The 15,491-nt window shown below is 37.9% G+C and overlaps 1 protein-coding gene across 1 annotated transcript; it reads left to right on the plus strand.

Annotated features, from left to right (window-relative positions):
- The first annotated feature begins 912 nt into the window (after window positions 1–912).
- On the plus strand, window positions 913–3,921 carry LOC124264089. Its single transcript, XM_046698812.1, has 3 exons — window positions 913–1,181; window positions 2,254–2,315; window positions 3,706–3,921. Exons 1-3 carry the CDS (start codon window positions 956–958, stop codon window positions 3,919–3,921), a joined length of 504 nt encoding a protein of 167 aa, XP_046554768.1. The 5' UTR covers window positions 913–955.
- Window positions 3,922–15,491: the final 11,570 nt, after the last annotated feature.

Below are 15,491 nucleotides of genomic sequence, written 5' to 3' on the forward strand. Positions count from 1 at the left end.
AGGCGTATTACGCGAGCAGAAAACAAGGCTATCAAGAAGATCAAGGCCAAGAATCTGCGATCTTCACGTGGACACCCGTATAGGCCGATATCACGACCGGGGAGGTCAAAGGTCTGGAGCATGCTTTCACTGCGGTGACTTCTCACACTGGCGTAGGAATTGTCCCCTCTACGTCAGCAAACATGCCACGTCGGACAGACAGAGTTCAGCCTGATCAGAGTGGTTCTACTGATACGAAAGTTAAGTATCACAGTTTTTTTGTCAATCTCTCAAGGTTCCATCAGACAATCTGAGATTAACGACAGATTATTACGAGTATGAACAAGGACAGGCAGAAATAATGGTAAAAGGCAGATTGAAAGAAAATATTTCATTTTGGAAGTTTATCAATGCAAGTGATTTTGTTATTGACATCATTGATAATGGCTACAGAATTCCTTTTTTATTCACCCCCAGATAATGGACAGACGAAATAACAGGTCAGCGCTGTGCAATGGTGACTTTGTAGAAAGTGCTATTCATGATTTAGTCAAGAAGGGTTTGGTCGTTGTTTGTGACAAGAAACCTACTGTCGTTAGTCCTTTATCTGTTGCTACTCGGTCGTCTGGCAAGACGAGACTGATTTTAGATCTATCATTACTAAACAGACATGTTTGGAAATGCTCTGTGAAGTATGAAGACTGGAGAACAGCTCTTATGTACATAAACAAAAATGACTGGTTGGTGAAATTTGACATACATTCTGCCTATCACCATGTACATATTTTCGACCCTCATACTGATTTTTAGGATTTTCTTGGAGTGTTGGTGGGGACAGAACATTTTACAAGTTTGTAGTTATGCCTTTTGGGTTGATTAACTGCGCCTTACGTGTTTACTAAAATTACACGTCAATTGGTAAAAGTACTGGCGATCTCAGTCGTACAGATGTGTGACATTTCTAGATGATGGGATAATGTCTGGTGATAGTTTGAATAGTGCAAGAAGCATTGGGCTAGCTATCAAGAGTGACCTGATTAAATCCGGTTTTGTACCGAAGGTTGAGAAGTCGTTATGGGAGCCAAGTCAAGTTGTCGAGTGGCTGGGTCTTGTCATTGATACCAGAGTTATGATGTTGTCCATTCCTACACGGAGGCTGGACAAGCTACTGTCGTCTGTCCGATATCTGTTAGATCATCCAGGTAAAGTTCCGGTTCGATCTGTTGCTTCAGTTGTTGGCCAGATTATTTCCATGAAGATTGTAGCGGGTTCCGTTTGCCAGTTGATGACAAGCTCATTGAGTATTCAGACTCTTGAAGTTATTTCCTGCAGTGATTTGATTTCACTATCTCCTGGGAGTATAGATCAACTGATATTTTGGAAGAACAATCTGCATAATCACAAGGACTGTATGCTAGTAGAACAACGTGTGGTCACTAAAGTAGTATACAGTGATGCTAGTTCTAGTGGGTATGGCGGATATTGTGTTCAGCTTGGCCAGAGTGAGATATATGGACACTGGTCTACAGAAGACGCGAATAAGAGTTCCACATGGAGAGAGCTGATGGCGGTGAAGGTGGTTCTTCAAAGCTTGGCTGGGAGTTAGCCTCTCAGCGAGTAAAGTGGTTCACTGACAATACGAACGTTGAATCCATAGTGTGTAAAGGTAGCATGAAACCAGATTTGCAGGCTATTGCCAGATCTATATACGATGTGTGTTTATCTCATTCTGTGCATTTGGAAATGCAATGGGTCCCTAGATCACTTAATGATAAAGCTGACTTTTTGAGCAAGGCAATTGATCACGATGATTGGGGAATTTCGCAATATATTTTTAGAAATCTGGAAGATGTGGGGAAGATATGATGTCGACAGATTTGCTTCTCATTACAACGCAAAAGTGTCAACTTTCTGTTCAAGATTCTGGGATCAAGGATGTGTTGCAATAGATGCGTTCACTGAGCATTGGGGTGATACAAACAACTGGATTGTTCCGCCTGTGTATCTTGTTTGTAGAGTTCTGGCTCATATGAAGGTTTGCAAAGCTAAAAGGTACTTTGGTTGTGCCAGCGTGGTACTCTGCCAGTTACTGGCCATTGTTGTGTCCTAAAGGAACTTTCATACCTGAGGTGCTTGATTTCGTGTATTTACCCAGAGACAAAGGAAGCTTATGTACCCAGCCGGATTCCAGGGGGTATGTTTGGTGAGCGAGACTTAACCTTTGACATGTTGGCAATCAATATGAAATACTGATTTACTTATTTCTCTTTGCAGATGTCTTTGAGATTGCGTACGCTGATGACATTCATAGCCTTTCAGGATCAGGCAGAGAGTTGGTTAGTAGAATTCCAGATATTTTGCAATTTGCACGAGCTGCTTCTAACTAATAAGAAATATGATTATGGAATGCAGAGGTGGTTAAAGTGCGCGAAGTAATGGTATGCCTGTACATTTCCTATAAAACCTTTACATTGTGCCATTTACCTAGTTTCTGTGATGCAACTTAGCCATTCTTTTTCGCCCGTTCATGCGGCTTTTATAGCATTCGTCATGCTCATAGTATTATAGGCTTGCCCAGTCCCTACTGATAATCTTCTGGTGAGAAATGTGTTGGAGGCTACTAAGCGAAAGTTGGCTAAACCAGTGTGTAAAAAGAGCCTATATCTATCGATATATTAGAAAGTTTGGTTGATTTTATTCGGATACAGGATGTTTGAAAGATGTCCGCATTGTGTCAATGTGCCTGCTTGCCCTATGCTGGGTTCCTGAGATCTGCAGAGTTGCTCTGTTTGAGACGCATTGACATTTTGATTTATAAAGCTTATATGATGGTTTTCATTGAGAAATCAAAGACTGATATGTATAGAGACAGGGCATGGTTATTGATAAGCAGGACAAGTTCCAAGATGTGTCCAGTCATGTGGTTGGAGAAGTATCTGGCGTTAACGCAGTTTCCGAAGAATCACAAGAGTACTTGTATAGGAACATTTCAAGTGCCATGATAGGTTTGTCCTTAGAAAAGAAAATAGAGCTATGACTTATTCTCGTTTGAGAGAGTTGTTTATTGAAACGTTTTCTCCTTTCGCGGTGGTGCAAAAGCATAGCCATCCAATGTGTGTTATGTTATTTGTTGTATTGTGTTGCAAGGGCTAGGAGAAATATCGCCAACATCCTGACTGTATTATGCAAATCCGAAACCATAGCAACTGATGCTCAAGTTTCTGTGCCAGCTCAATCTAATTTCTTCATAAGTAAATAAAACTGTTTTGGATAACGATCACTGGTCGCCTTTAAAATAGCTACTTACACCAATAGCTAATGCCCACTTCGTAACAATCCGGGGAGGTGGTGTAGCCTAGTGGTTAAGGCGTGCCCTCGTCACGCCGAAGACCCAGGTTCGATTCCCCACATGGGCACAAAGTGTGAAGCCCATTTGAAGCCTTGATTTTTGCTGGAATATTGCTAAAGGCAGCGTAAAACTAACTCACTCACTCACTCACTACGTAGGAAACCACATAAACATGTGATGTACCACAATCTGCTCAAACACCATTACTAGGGGCATGTTTCCAACACCAAAAACAATATTTACAATTAGTCTGAAATATTTCAAGCTATTTTCGGTCGATGTGACCGGTGACCGATGACCGGTGACTAGTGACCACTGACCAGTGATAACGACTGGTGACCGATGACCGGCGAATAGTTACCAATGACTGGTGACAGCAAAACAGTCCCAGCAACAGTCCCAGTGCCAGTCCCAGCAACAGTCCCAGTGACAGTCAAAGCAACAATCAAAGTGCCAGTCCCAGCGACAGTCCCAGCAACAAACTCACCCAGCCCCAGACAAGGCGACAGTCCCAGCAACAGTCGTGCGACGCTAGTGTATCCGAGTGTGATTATACTCGCAAGTGTAGTAATGCTTGTGTAAATCTACGCTAGTGTATTAATACTTGTGTAAGTCTACGCTAGTGTATTAATACTTGTGTTAGTCTACGCTAGTGTATTAATACTTGTGCAAGTCTACGCTAGTGTATTAATACTTCTGTTAGTCTACGCTAGTGTATTAATACTTGTGTAAGTCTACGCTAGTGTATTAATACTTGTGTAAGTCTACGCTAGTGTATTAATACTTGTGTGAGTCTGCGCTATTGTATTAATACATGTGTTAGTCTACGCTGGTATATTAATACTTGTGTAAGTCTGCGCTATTGTATTAATACATGTGTCAGTCTACGCTGGTATATTAATACTTGTGTATGTCTACGCTAGTGTATTAATACATGTGTTAGTCTACGCTAGTGTATTATTACTTGTGTTAGTCTACGCTAGTATTATTAATAGATGTGTATGTCCACCTTAGTGTATTAATGCTTGTGTTAGTCTACGCTAGTGTATTAATACATGTGTTATTCTACGCTTGTGTATTAATACTTGTGCAAGTCACTGCTAGTGTATTAATATATGTGTTAGTCTACTCAAGTGTAGTATTACTTGTGTTAGTCTTCGTTAGTGTATTAATACATGTGTATGTCTACGCTAGTGTATTAATACATGTGTTAGTCTACGCTAATGTATTAATGCCTGGCTTTGTCTAAGCTTAGTGTATTAATATTTCTGTAAGTCTGTGCTAGTGTATTAGTACATGTGTATGTCTACGCTAGTGTTAATACATATGTTAGTCTACACTAGTGTATTAATAGATGTGTATGTCTACGCTAGTGTATTAATACATGTGTATGTCTATGCTAGTGTAATAATACATGTGTGTAACTACGCTAGTATATTAATACATGAGTATGTTTACGCTAGTGTATTGCTACATGTGTATGTCTACGCTAGTGTATTAATACATGTGTTAGTCTACACTAGTGTATTAATATATGTGTATGTCTACACTAGTGTATTAATACTTGTGTTAGTCTACGCTAGAGTATTATAACATGTGTTAGTCTACGCTAGTGTATAAATAGTTGTGTAAGTCTAAGCTAGTGTATAAAGCAACAAGTCTAAGGTAGTGTATTACAGTATTTGTGTTAGTGTACCTTAGTGTATTAATACATTTGTAAGTCTACGCTAGTGTGTCTACGCTGCTGTATTAATAGTCTACACACGCTAGTGTATTAATAATTGTGTTAGTCTACGCTAGTGTATTAATACATGTGTAAGTCTACGCTAGTGTATTAATACATGTGTAAGTCTACGCTAGTGTATTAATACTTGTGTAAGTCTACGCTAGTGTATTAATACATGTGTAAGTCTACGCTAGTGTATTAATACTTGTGTAAGTCTACGCTAGTGTATTAATACATGTGTAAGTCTACGCTAGTGTATTAATACATGTGTAAGTCTACGCTATTGTATTAATGCTTGTGTTAGTCTACGCTAGTGTATTAATACTTGTGTAAGTCTACGCTAGTGTATTAATACATTTGTTAGTCTTCGCTAGTGTATTAATCCTTGTGTTAGTATGCGTTAGTGTATTTGTATATGTCTGTCAGTCTACGCTGGTGTATTAGTGTATTACTTGTGTTAGTCTCCGCTAGTGTATTAATACTTGTGTTAGTCTACGCTAGTGTATTAATATATGTAAGTCTGCGCTGGTGTATTAATACATGTGTATGTCTACGCTAGTGTATCAATACATGTGTTTGTCTACGCTAGTGTATTAATACATGTGTTAGTCTACGCTAGTGTAATGATACATGCATGTCTACGCTAGTGTATTAACACATTTGTGTTAGTCTACGCTAGTGTATTTATACTTGTGTTAGTCTACGCTTTTGTATTAATACTTCTGTTAGTCTACGCTAGTGTATTAATACTTGTGTAAGTCTACGCTAGTGTATTAATATTTGTGTATGTCTATGCTAGTGTAATAATACATGTGTGTAACTACGCTAGTGTATTAATACATGTGTAAGTCTACGCTAGTGTATTAATACATGTGTATGTCTACGCTAGTGTATTAATACATGTGTTAGTCTACGCTAGTGTATTAATACATGTGTTAGTCTACGCTAGTGTATTAATACTTGTGTATGTCTACGCTAGTGTATTAATACATGTGTTAGTCTACGCTAGTGTATTAATACATGTGTAAGTCTACGCTAGTGTATTAATGCTTTGTGTCTACACTAGTGTATTAATATTTGTGTATGTCTACGCTAGTGTATTAATACATTTGTAAGTCTACGCTAGTGTATTAATGCTTGGGTTAGTCTACACTAGTGTATTAATACATGTGTTAGTCTACGCTAGTGTATTAATACTTGTGTATGTCTACGCTAGTGTATTAATACATGTGTAAGTCTACGCTAGTGTATTAATACATGTGTAAGTCTACGCTAGTGTATTAATACATGTGTAAGTCTACGCTAGTGTATTAATACATGTGTAAGTCTACGCTAGTGTATTAATACATGTGTAAGTCTACGCTAGTGTATTAATACATGTGTAAGTCTACGCTAGTGTATTAATGCTTGGGTTAGTCTACACTACTGTATTAATAGTTGTGTTAGTCTACGCTAGTGTATTAATACTTTTGTTAGTCTTCGCTAATGTATTAATACTTGGGTCAGTATGCGTTAGTGTATTTATACTTCTGTCAGTCTACGCTAGTGTATTATTACTTGTGTTAGTCTCCGCTAGTGTATTAATACTTGTGTAAGTCTACGCTAGTGTATTAATACTTCTGTAAGTCAATGCTGGTGTATGAATACATATGTATGTCTACGCTAGTGTATCAATACATGTGTTTGTCTACGCTAGTGTATTAATACATGTGTTAGTCTACGCTAGTGTATAATATACATGTGCATGTCTACGCTAGTGTATTAACACATTTGTGTTAGTCTACGCTAGTGTATTATAACATGTGTTAGTCTACGCTAGTGTATAAATAGTTGTGTAAGTCTAAGCTAGTGTATAAATACTTGTGTAAGTCTAAGGTAGTGTATTATATTTGTGTTAGTCTACCTTAGTGTATTAATACATTTGTAAGTCTACGCTAGTGTATTAATGCTTGGGTTAGTCTACACTAGTGTATTAATACATGTGTACGTCTACACTAGTGTATTAATACATTTGTAAGTCTACGCTAGTGTATTAATGCTTGGGTTAGTCAACGCTAGTGTATTAATACATGTGTATGTCTACACTAGTGTATTAATACATTTTGTAAGTCTACGCTAGTGTATTAATACATTTGTAAGTCTACGCTAGTGTATTAATGCTTGTGTTAGTCTACGCTAGTGTATTAATACATGTGTATGTCTACGCTAGTGTATTAATACATGTGTAAGTCTACGCTAGTGTATTAATGCTTGTGTTAGTCTACGCTAGTGTATTAATACATGTGTATGTCTACGCTAGTGTATTAATACATGTGTTAGTCTATGCTAGTGTATTAATACATGTGTTTGTCTACGCTAGTGTATTAATACATGTGTTAGTCTACGCTAGTGTATTAATACATGTGTTAGTCTACGCTAGTAAATTAATACATGTGTATGTCTACGCTAGTGTATTAATACATGTGTAAGTCTACGCTAGTGTATTAATACATGTGTTAGTCTACGCTAGTGTATTAATACATGTGTATCTCTACGCTAATGTATTGATACTTGTGTAAGTCTATGCTAGTGTATTAATACATGTGTAAGTCTACACTAGTAAATTAATACATGTGTTAGTCTACGCTAGTGTATTAATACATGTGTATATCTACGCTAGTGTATTAATACATGTGTTAGTCTAAGCTTGTCTATTAATTCTTGCCTCAGTTTACGATAGTGTATTAATCCTTCTGTTAGTCTACGCTAGTGTATCGTTACTTGTATAATTCTACACTATTGTATTAATACATGTGTTAGTCTACGCTAGTGTATTAATACATGTGTATGTCTACGCTAGTGTATTAGTACATGTGTATGTCTACGCTAGTGTATTAATACATATGTATGTCTACGCTAGTGTATTAATACATGTGTATGTCTACGCTAGTGTATTAGTACATGTGTATGTCTACGCTTGTTTATTAATGCATGTTTTGTCTACGCTTGTGTATTAATACTTGTGTAAGTCTACGCTAGTGTATAAATACGTGTGTATGTCTACGCTAGTGTATTAATACATGTGTAAGTCTACGCTAGTGTATTAATACATGTGTATGTCTACGCTAGTGAATTAATACATGTGTTAGTCTACGCTAGTGTATTAATACATGTGTTAGTCTACGCTAGTGTATTAATACATGTGTTAGTCTAAGCTAGTCTATTAATTCTTGCGTAAGTCTACGCCAGTGTATTAATACTTCTGTTAGTCTACGCTAGTGTATCAATACTTGTATAATTCTACACTATTGTATTAATACATGTGTTAGTCTACGCTAGTGTATTAATACATGTGTATGTCTACGCTAGTGAATTAGTATCTGTGTATGTCTCACGCTAGTTTAATAATGCATGTTTTTGTCTACGCTTGTGTATTAATAGTGTATTAATTGTGTACGTCTACGCTAGTGTATTGATACTTGTGTAAGTCTACGCTAGTGTATTAATACATGTGTACGTCTACGCTAGAGAATTAAAACATGTGTAAGTCTACGCTAGAGAATTAAAACATGTGTTAGTCTACATTAGTGCATAAATACAATGTGTAAGTCTACACCAGTGTATTAATACTTGTATTAGTGTACGCTAGTGTATTAACACTTGTATAAGTCTAGACTAGTGTATTAATACATGTGTATGTCTACGCTAGTGTATTAATACATGTGTTTGTCTACGCTAGTGTATTAATACATGTGTATGTCTACGCTAGTGTATTAATACATGTGTTTGTCTACGCTAGTGTATTAATACATGTGTTAGTCTACGCTAGTGTATTAATACATGTGTATGTTTACGCTAGTGTATTAATACATGTGTTTGTCTATGCTAGTGTATTAATACATGTGTTAGTCTACGCTAGTGTATTAATACATGTGTTAGTATACGCTAGTGTATTAATACATGTGTATGTTTACGCTAGTGTATTAATACATGTGTTTGTCTATGCTAGCGTATTAATACATGTGTTAGTCTAAACTTGTGTATTAATACAAGTGTTAGTCTACGCTAGTGTATTAATACAAGTGTTAGTCTACGCTAGTGTATTAATACATGTGTTAGTCTACGCTAGTGTATTAATACATGTGTATGTTTACGCTAGTGTATTAATACATGTGTTTGTCTATGCTAGCGTATTAATACATGTGTTAGTCTAAACTTGTGTATTAATATACTTGTGTTATTTTACGCTAGTGTATTAATACATGTGTTAGTCTACGCTAGTTTATTAATTCATGTGTATTTCTACGCTAGTGTATTAATACTCGAGTAAGTCTAAGCTAGTGTATTAATACTTGTGTAAGTCTACGCTAGTGAATTAATACTTGTCTAAGTTTACGCTCCTGCATAATACTTGATCGCTTGTATAATACTTGTGTGTACAGGCTAGTGTATTAATACTTATGGAAGTATACTCTAGTGTATTAATGCTTCTGCAAGTTATTGTGTTGAGTGCTTGTTTATGCCAAAAATGCAGCTTTGTTAACCTTGAGTGATTGATTTAGATCTACATCGGATTGTTTGAGTCTTGAGTGATTGTATGCATGTGTGTATGCATGTGTGTATGCATGTGTATGTGCGTTGGTGTTTGTGTTCCAGTGGGATTGACCTCAGGTCTCGACATCTTAGACGATCCCGCTCCACCCCCACAAACTTTAATTCCAGCAGCCCTGAATCACCTCCCCCCACACCACTCCCCAGACTGGCTGTTTTGTAGAGGGACTGACTATACTGAACTTTCTATACCGTTAACGGACATAACCCAGCCTGTGTTTTCATCAGAGGGACTGACTATACTGAACTTTATATACCGTTAGCGGACATAACCCAGCCTGTGTTCGCCACAGCATGTAAACCAGGAAGGAGTATTAACGCACAGGATATCCAACACATTGAAGGTGGCTGCGAAGAAAGGTATTTTGGTTGAGTAGATTTCCTGATCTTGTTTCCCAGACGTGGATATTTCCTCCATGCATCCTGATGTCCTTCATCCAGTGTAGTGTCCTTCTTTGTGATACATACCCCGTGAACATCCGGGTTATAGTTAGTTTACTGCGCACCATGCTTGTCAGAAGAGGCGACTGACGAAACTGGTGGACAGACCCGCGGACTTGGTTGATGAATGGCATTGTACCCCGATTTACGTAGATCGCTGCTGATGACGTTAATCACAGGATTGTTTGGTCCAGACGTCAACACTGATTTAACTCTGAGTGAGAGAGTCAAGAAGAAAAAAACCAATATTACAATGAACAGGACACAGACTCGGTGAGGACGTTTAGTCATCATATATGCTTCTCGCTACTCCGTACGTTCCCATGTAGGACACGTGTACCCGGACTGAGGCGTCGTAGTTAAACGTGCATGGCTCCGTCCGTTTGGCTCCACAATAAAATAGTCGAGGGTTCGAATCCCGGTTATTATCGAATACATTTCTGGGTTTATCAGCAAAACTCGAAGATTTGAGGGTAATTGTAAACGACTTTACTTTTACTTTACACCGTTAATGTTCAAGGCCACATATATAGAGTGGTGATAAATAATACTCACTCACTATCAACGAGTGTTGATATATTTGATATCAGAAGACACGAGGGTGAGATTCTCAAAATCATTCACATATACTTTCTGTCGCTCATAGCATTGTGACGACAAGAAGGTGTGTTTGTTGATTTTGTAATCATGCCATTCACCGATCACATTAGTCTCCTTTTACGACAAGCATGGGTTGCTGAAGACCAGTTCTAACCCGGATCTTCACATGGGTTCCAGTTCTAACCCGGATCTTCACGGGTCCGCCTTTAACGACAAGCATGGGTTACTGAAGACCAATTCCTAACCCATGGGGGTCTTCACGGGTCCGCCGTTTACGACAAGATGTCCATCACGGGGCCTTTTTTGCTGAAGACCAAAACCCGGATCTTCACTCTGATTGGTTACTGAAAATGTCTTCACGGGTTTTCAATTCCATCAGGCCTTTTGAAAATAAACAATTTATTCATGGGCGATTAATGCAGTGAATAAACCAAAGGTTGTTAGTAATCACTGAATTCGGTGTTTGTTAGCTATTGACGGTTTAACCACCTATCACCCAATTTGGGGCGACACCACTGGGGATTTAAAGGCGAGGCCACTAACGCGTTCGGTGTTGAATTAAGTTTAGAGCTATTATCAATCCGTTATACTAGAACACTCAATAACATTTGCTCGTCATTTTGCATGAAATCAGCAAAACATTGTCAGATATTTTCAACTCTTTTACTTTGGCGTTTCAATTTTTTTGCAGAGTAATACGGATTAGGTAATACAGCAGAGTAATACGGATTAGGTAATACAGCAGAGTAATACGGATTAGGTAATACAGCAGAGTAATACGGATTAGGTAATACAGCAGAGTAATACGGATTAGGTAATACAGCAGAGTAATACGGATTAGGTAATACAGCAGAGTAATACGGATTAAGTAATACAGCAGAGTAATACGGATTAGGTAATACAGCAGAGTAATACGGATTAGGTAATACAGCATGGAACCTGAAAATCGTATAAAACGTTTAATACCAACGTGCACCAGGCGAGTTATTGGGATCAATACTATGTTGATCTAGAAACCTAAAGGACACGTTTTCACTGTAAACAAGGGTGCAATTCTTCTACATTAAATAAAAGATAAAAAAATTTTCAAAGATTTACATATTCAGATTTACATATATACTCATGCCAATAATGGATGTCACCCCCCTTCCCCACCCCAACCCAACACACACACACCCTCTTCAATTAATAAATTATTGGCATGAGTATATGTATATGTGTGTGTGACTGTGACTGTGAATGTGAATGTCAATAAACACTTTGCCAATCTGTGTATTGTTATTTGTCTTATTGTTTTCATTTAACCGAAAATTCCTTTTTCTTGACACCACCCACTCTTCTTGACATCCACTCTCGTCTGTGTCATCCACTCTCGTCTGTGTTTTGACACCATCTACCGTCTGTCTTGACAATCCACTATCGTCTGTGTCTTGACACCATTGACACCATCCACTATCGTCTGACACCATCCACTAGCGTCTGTGGCTTTATTACGTAAATCGTAAATGTCGCCATTTGTGAAGTTACGACACCGCGATTGGAGGAGTTGTTTTCTGCATGTTGACAAACGTAAAAATCGGATCATTAATCGGAATAAACTTAGAATTGGATGGTGTGGAAAATAGAGAAACACAAACGCCGAAGTGAGCTTTCCAACATATTTGATAGTACATGTATTTACAAAATCTCGTTTAACAAGGCCCGGTCATGAGACGACAATAACGTCACGTATATTTCACATTCATCTGCAACAAATACATAACTGAATTCCTCATACATTTTAGAATAAAATAACAAATGGTCATTGTCATCAATATCAAGTGTCCAGATGATATCAAACTAAATATATCTGGTGAAAACGAACATTTTGCTCGTAAGACTGGTTGCCATGTAAACACAGAAACATCAAGTTTTCACACTTTCTCACCTTCAGGGCCTAAACCCTCGTGTCTTTGCGAGGAAGATTAAAGATTAACAAAATTAGTTTTTGAGTTACCCCCCAACTCGAAATGCTACACAGTACAATACATGACATAACGTAAACATTTCGAGTTAATCATCTCAAATGTTTTATTAAACATCATTAATCCTCGCAAACACACGAGAGCCTGTGCCTTTAACCTGAAGTGACGTCTTTAATGTCACTCACAGCCTCTTTCATTAGTAAACTTTTGAAAATGTTTCTTTCAGAGATAGGAGGGCCAGGTATCATTGCTGGGGAAAGTTTGGTAACTGAAAATTGCATTAATCAGTGAATGGAATAAGGCCCGTCCGACAGCCCGAGATGGGCTAGATTTCTGACGGACGGTCTAAAGTTACAGCTAGCCAGCCCTATGGTCTGGTCAAAACGTTGTCTGGTCTGGTTAAATCCATTTTGGGCTGGTAACATTTTAAAAGTTAACAGCCCTGATGTGTGGGTGTGTTCTTGGCTTATTTCATACACTGCCAGGGGGCAGCTACCAATATAAAAAAGGCCTGGGCTTATACATGATTGTTGCTAAAAAGGTTGGACAAGCCCTAAATACCATCTAAATATAAAGCCCTGATACCTATCGGGCTTACAGGGAAAAAATGGCTTGCTACGCGCCTGACTGCATAAATGTCATGTTGTCGAAGGCCAGTGGGTGTTCGGTGGTGTTGAGAGGCAAGACACATGATTTTTTTGTAGTACCACTAGCCAGCAGAGATTCTCCAATTAATCAATGTTACCTGGTCCAATCCTCATTCTTGATTGCTGAAAGCCCTACTGCCGTTTAGATAACGCACGGTTGGTTTTCACCCAACACCCAACACGCCTGTTTTTGATGAGGGATTCATATTATATACTTCTATTGACATGCGTGTAGTGCTTGGTTGAATAACATCACCAGCAAGGAGGAAAAGACAGAGATACACACACAAAAAACCCTTTCCCACCCACAGTAATTTTTAATTTATTTGGCTCCTTTTAAACGGGACCAAGGCCACCTAAAAACCCCTTCAGAATAGAAAATGACAGAATTCTTCAAAATTAAAAATGACAGCATAAAAATAATCTGTTAATTTCCGTAAATGATAACAACACTGCACTGAAGCCTTACAAACCCATACAATAGCAACATTAGGCTCGTACGACGAGTGTTATACATTAGTGCAACAATATTGCAACGTCACAGTTAAGCATGGGGACAGGTCGTGAATTGCAACAATATTTTGAAACAAAAAGATACAAATATGTTTGATTTCACGTGCGCTTATTTGGTGAGGGATTCTAAAGGCAGGCCAGGGAAGCCCCCTGCGTGCCGATGTCAGTGTTCTATAAAATAAATCTGCTATTGGTAGTGATGTCGTATGTCAACATTTTTGTACATGTTGAGCTATTTGTTTGAGATAAATGTCGGTAAACACAGTCACACCGTCAAGCTACTTAGCGTTTGATAATGTGTATATCTTTTAGATACTTTTTTTCGCGAAGCTTATCATTATCTCCAATTAGCCTTCAGGCCAGTCAGAAGCGATACACATAAGGCAGAGAGGTTTATGGATGTCAACCTCTATATTATGAGAAAGACAATGTTTTCTAGTATATATGAAAAATGATTACATTTAGGCTTATTCAGTATCATATCATACACGGATATAGGTTATACGTGTTTTTTATCCTTTGCAAGTGTTTTGCTTGTTTGAACAATATTTACAGACGAAAGTGACACAGTTAGTGTAGTACACCATAATAATATTAAAATTTGTAACCTGTACACAATTGTTATATGAAATGTAGGCATAAGTGCAACACGTGCTTTGTACATATGGTGTGCAATAGTCAATATTCCTTGGAACAAACCTCACATAATTATTCTGACAGTTCCATACAAAAGGGTCTATTTTTTCATCATTAATTGTTTACTTTTGTAGAGAAATAGCAACACCATCATGAACAGAGGAAACTCCTGTCCTGAAAATATGCTCATATGTTTTGATCTATTCTGTTTCATTTACGGTAAATCAAAATATACAATCAACTATTCAGGACATTTATTTAAGTTGTAAGTAATTCATTTCGTGTTCTGTGGAAAGCACGGCTGCCAAACCGAAGTCTCTACAGAATCTACGTACATTATATGAGGTACATATATTAACTAATGGACATACAAATTTCCTATTTTCCGACGTCGCAAACAAATCTATAAAACAAACCACGAGGTAATGATTTCACATGTTGTGCGCTTTCAACATTTCTTGTAATTTGTGATACTACCAAAACGTATCCGGTTACAGTGTGTATTGGAATAGTCTGGTTCATCGTGAACGAAACCTCACGAAAATAAAGTGTCCTTCTCAACAGTGAATTCTCTCCAAGTGACTTGAGTTACAATGACATAATGTAAAGCATAGCGGAGTTACGCCCCTCGTCTATGCGTGTGTCAGTTATGTCAAGCCACGATATATACTGAATGCATAACGTTGTCAGATCATTCCTTGTGTCAGAAAACTCGACATCCAACTATTTGAACTAGTAACAAAAACCATCAGGCATTATTTATTGTAAAATGTATGAGGAATTCAAGAAGGTGTGTGTTGAGAGCTGAGTGTTAAATATTTGTGATCTAATAGACATATCATGACCAGCTTACGTGAAACATGCTTCAGTAAACACTATCAAACATAACGGAGAGCTCACTTCGGCGTGTGTGTTTGCCTGCTCCCGAGACAGTCCAAGCGATTTCAGGGTTATAGGCGGGGTTTCAGTATAGTCATTGGCGACTTGATACAAACCATATGCCACTAACTGGCTATTTTTCAAATTCAGTTCAACGGGTTAATATC

The sequence above is a fragment of the Haliotis rubra genome, unplaced genomic scaffold (assembly GCF_003918875.1).
Source record: "Haliotis rubra isolate DU_JTF1 unplaced genomic scaffold, ASM391887v1 Scf909, whole genome shotgun sequence".
Taxonomy (NCBI): domain Eukaryota; kingdom Metazoa; phylum Mollusca; class Gastropoda; order Lepetellida; family Haliotidae; genus Haliotis; species Haliotis rubra.

Coding starts and splice junctions, on each gene's coding strand:
- LOC124264089 (XM_046698812.1), top strand. CDS start 956: ATGTCTGGTGATAGTTTGAATAGTGCAAGAAGCATTGGGCTAGCTATC. Junction 1,182..2,253: donor ATATCTGTTAGATCATCCAG/GTAAAGTTCCGG, acceptor TTCTCTTTGCAG/ATGTCTTTGAGATTGCGTAC. Junction 2,316..3,705: donor CAGGATCAGGCAGAGAGTTG/GTTAGTAGAATT, acceptor GACTGGTGACAG/CAAAACAGTCCCAGCAACAG.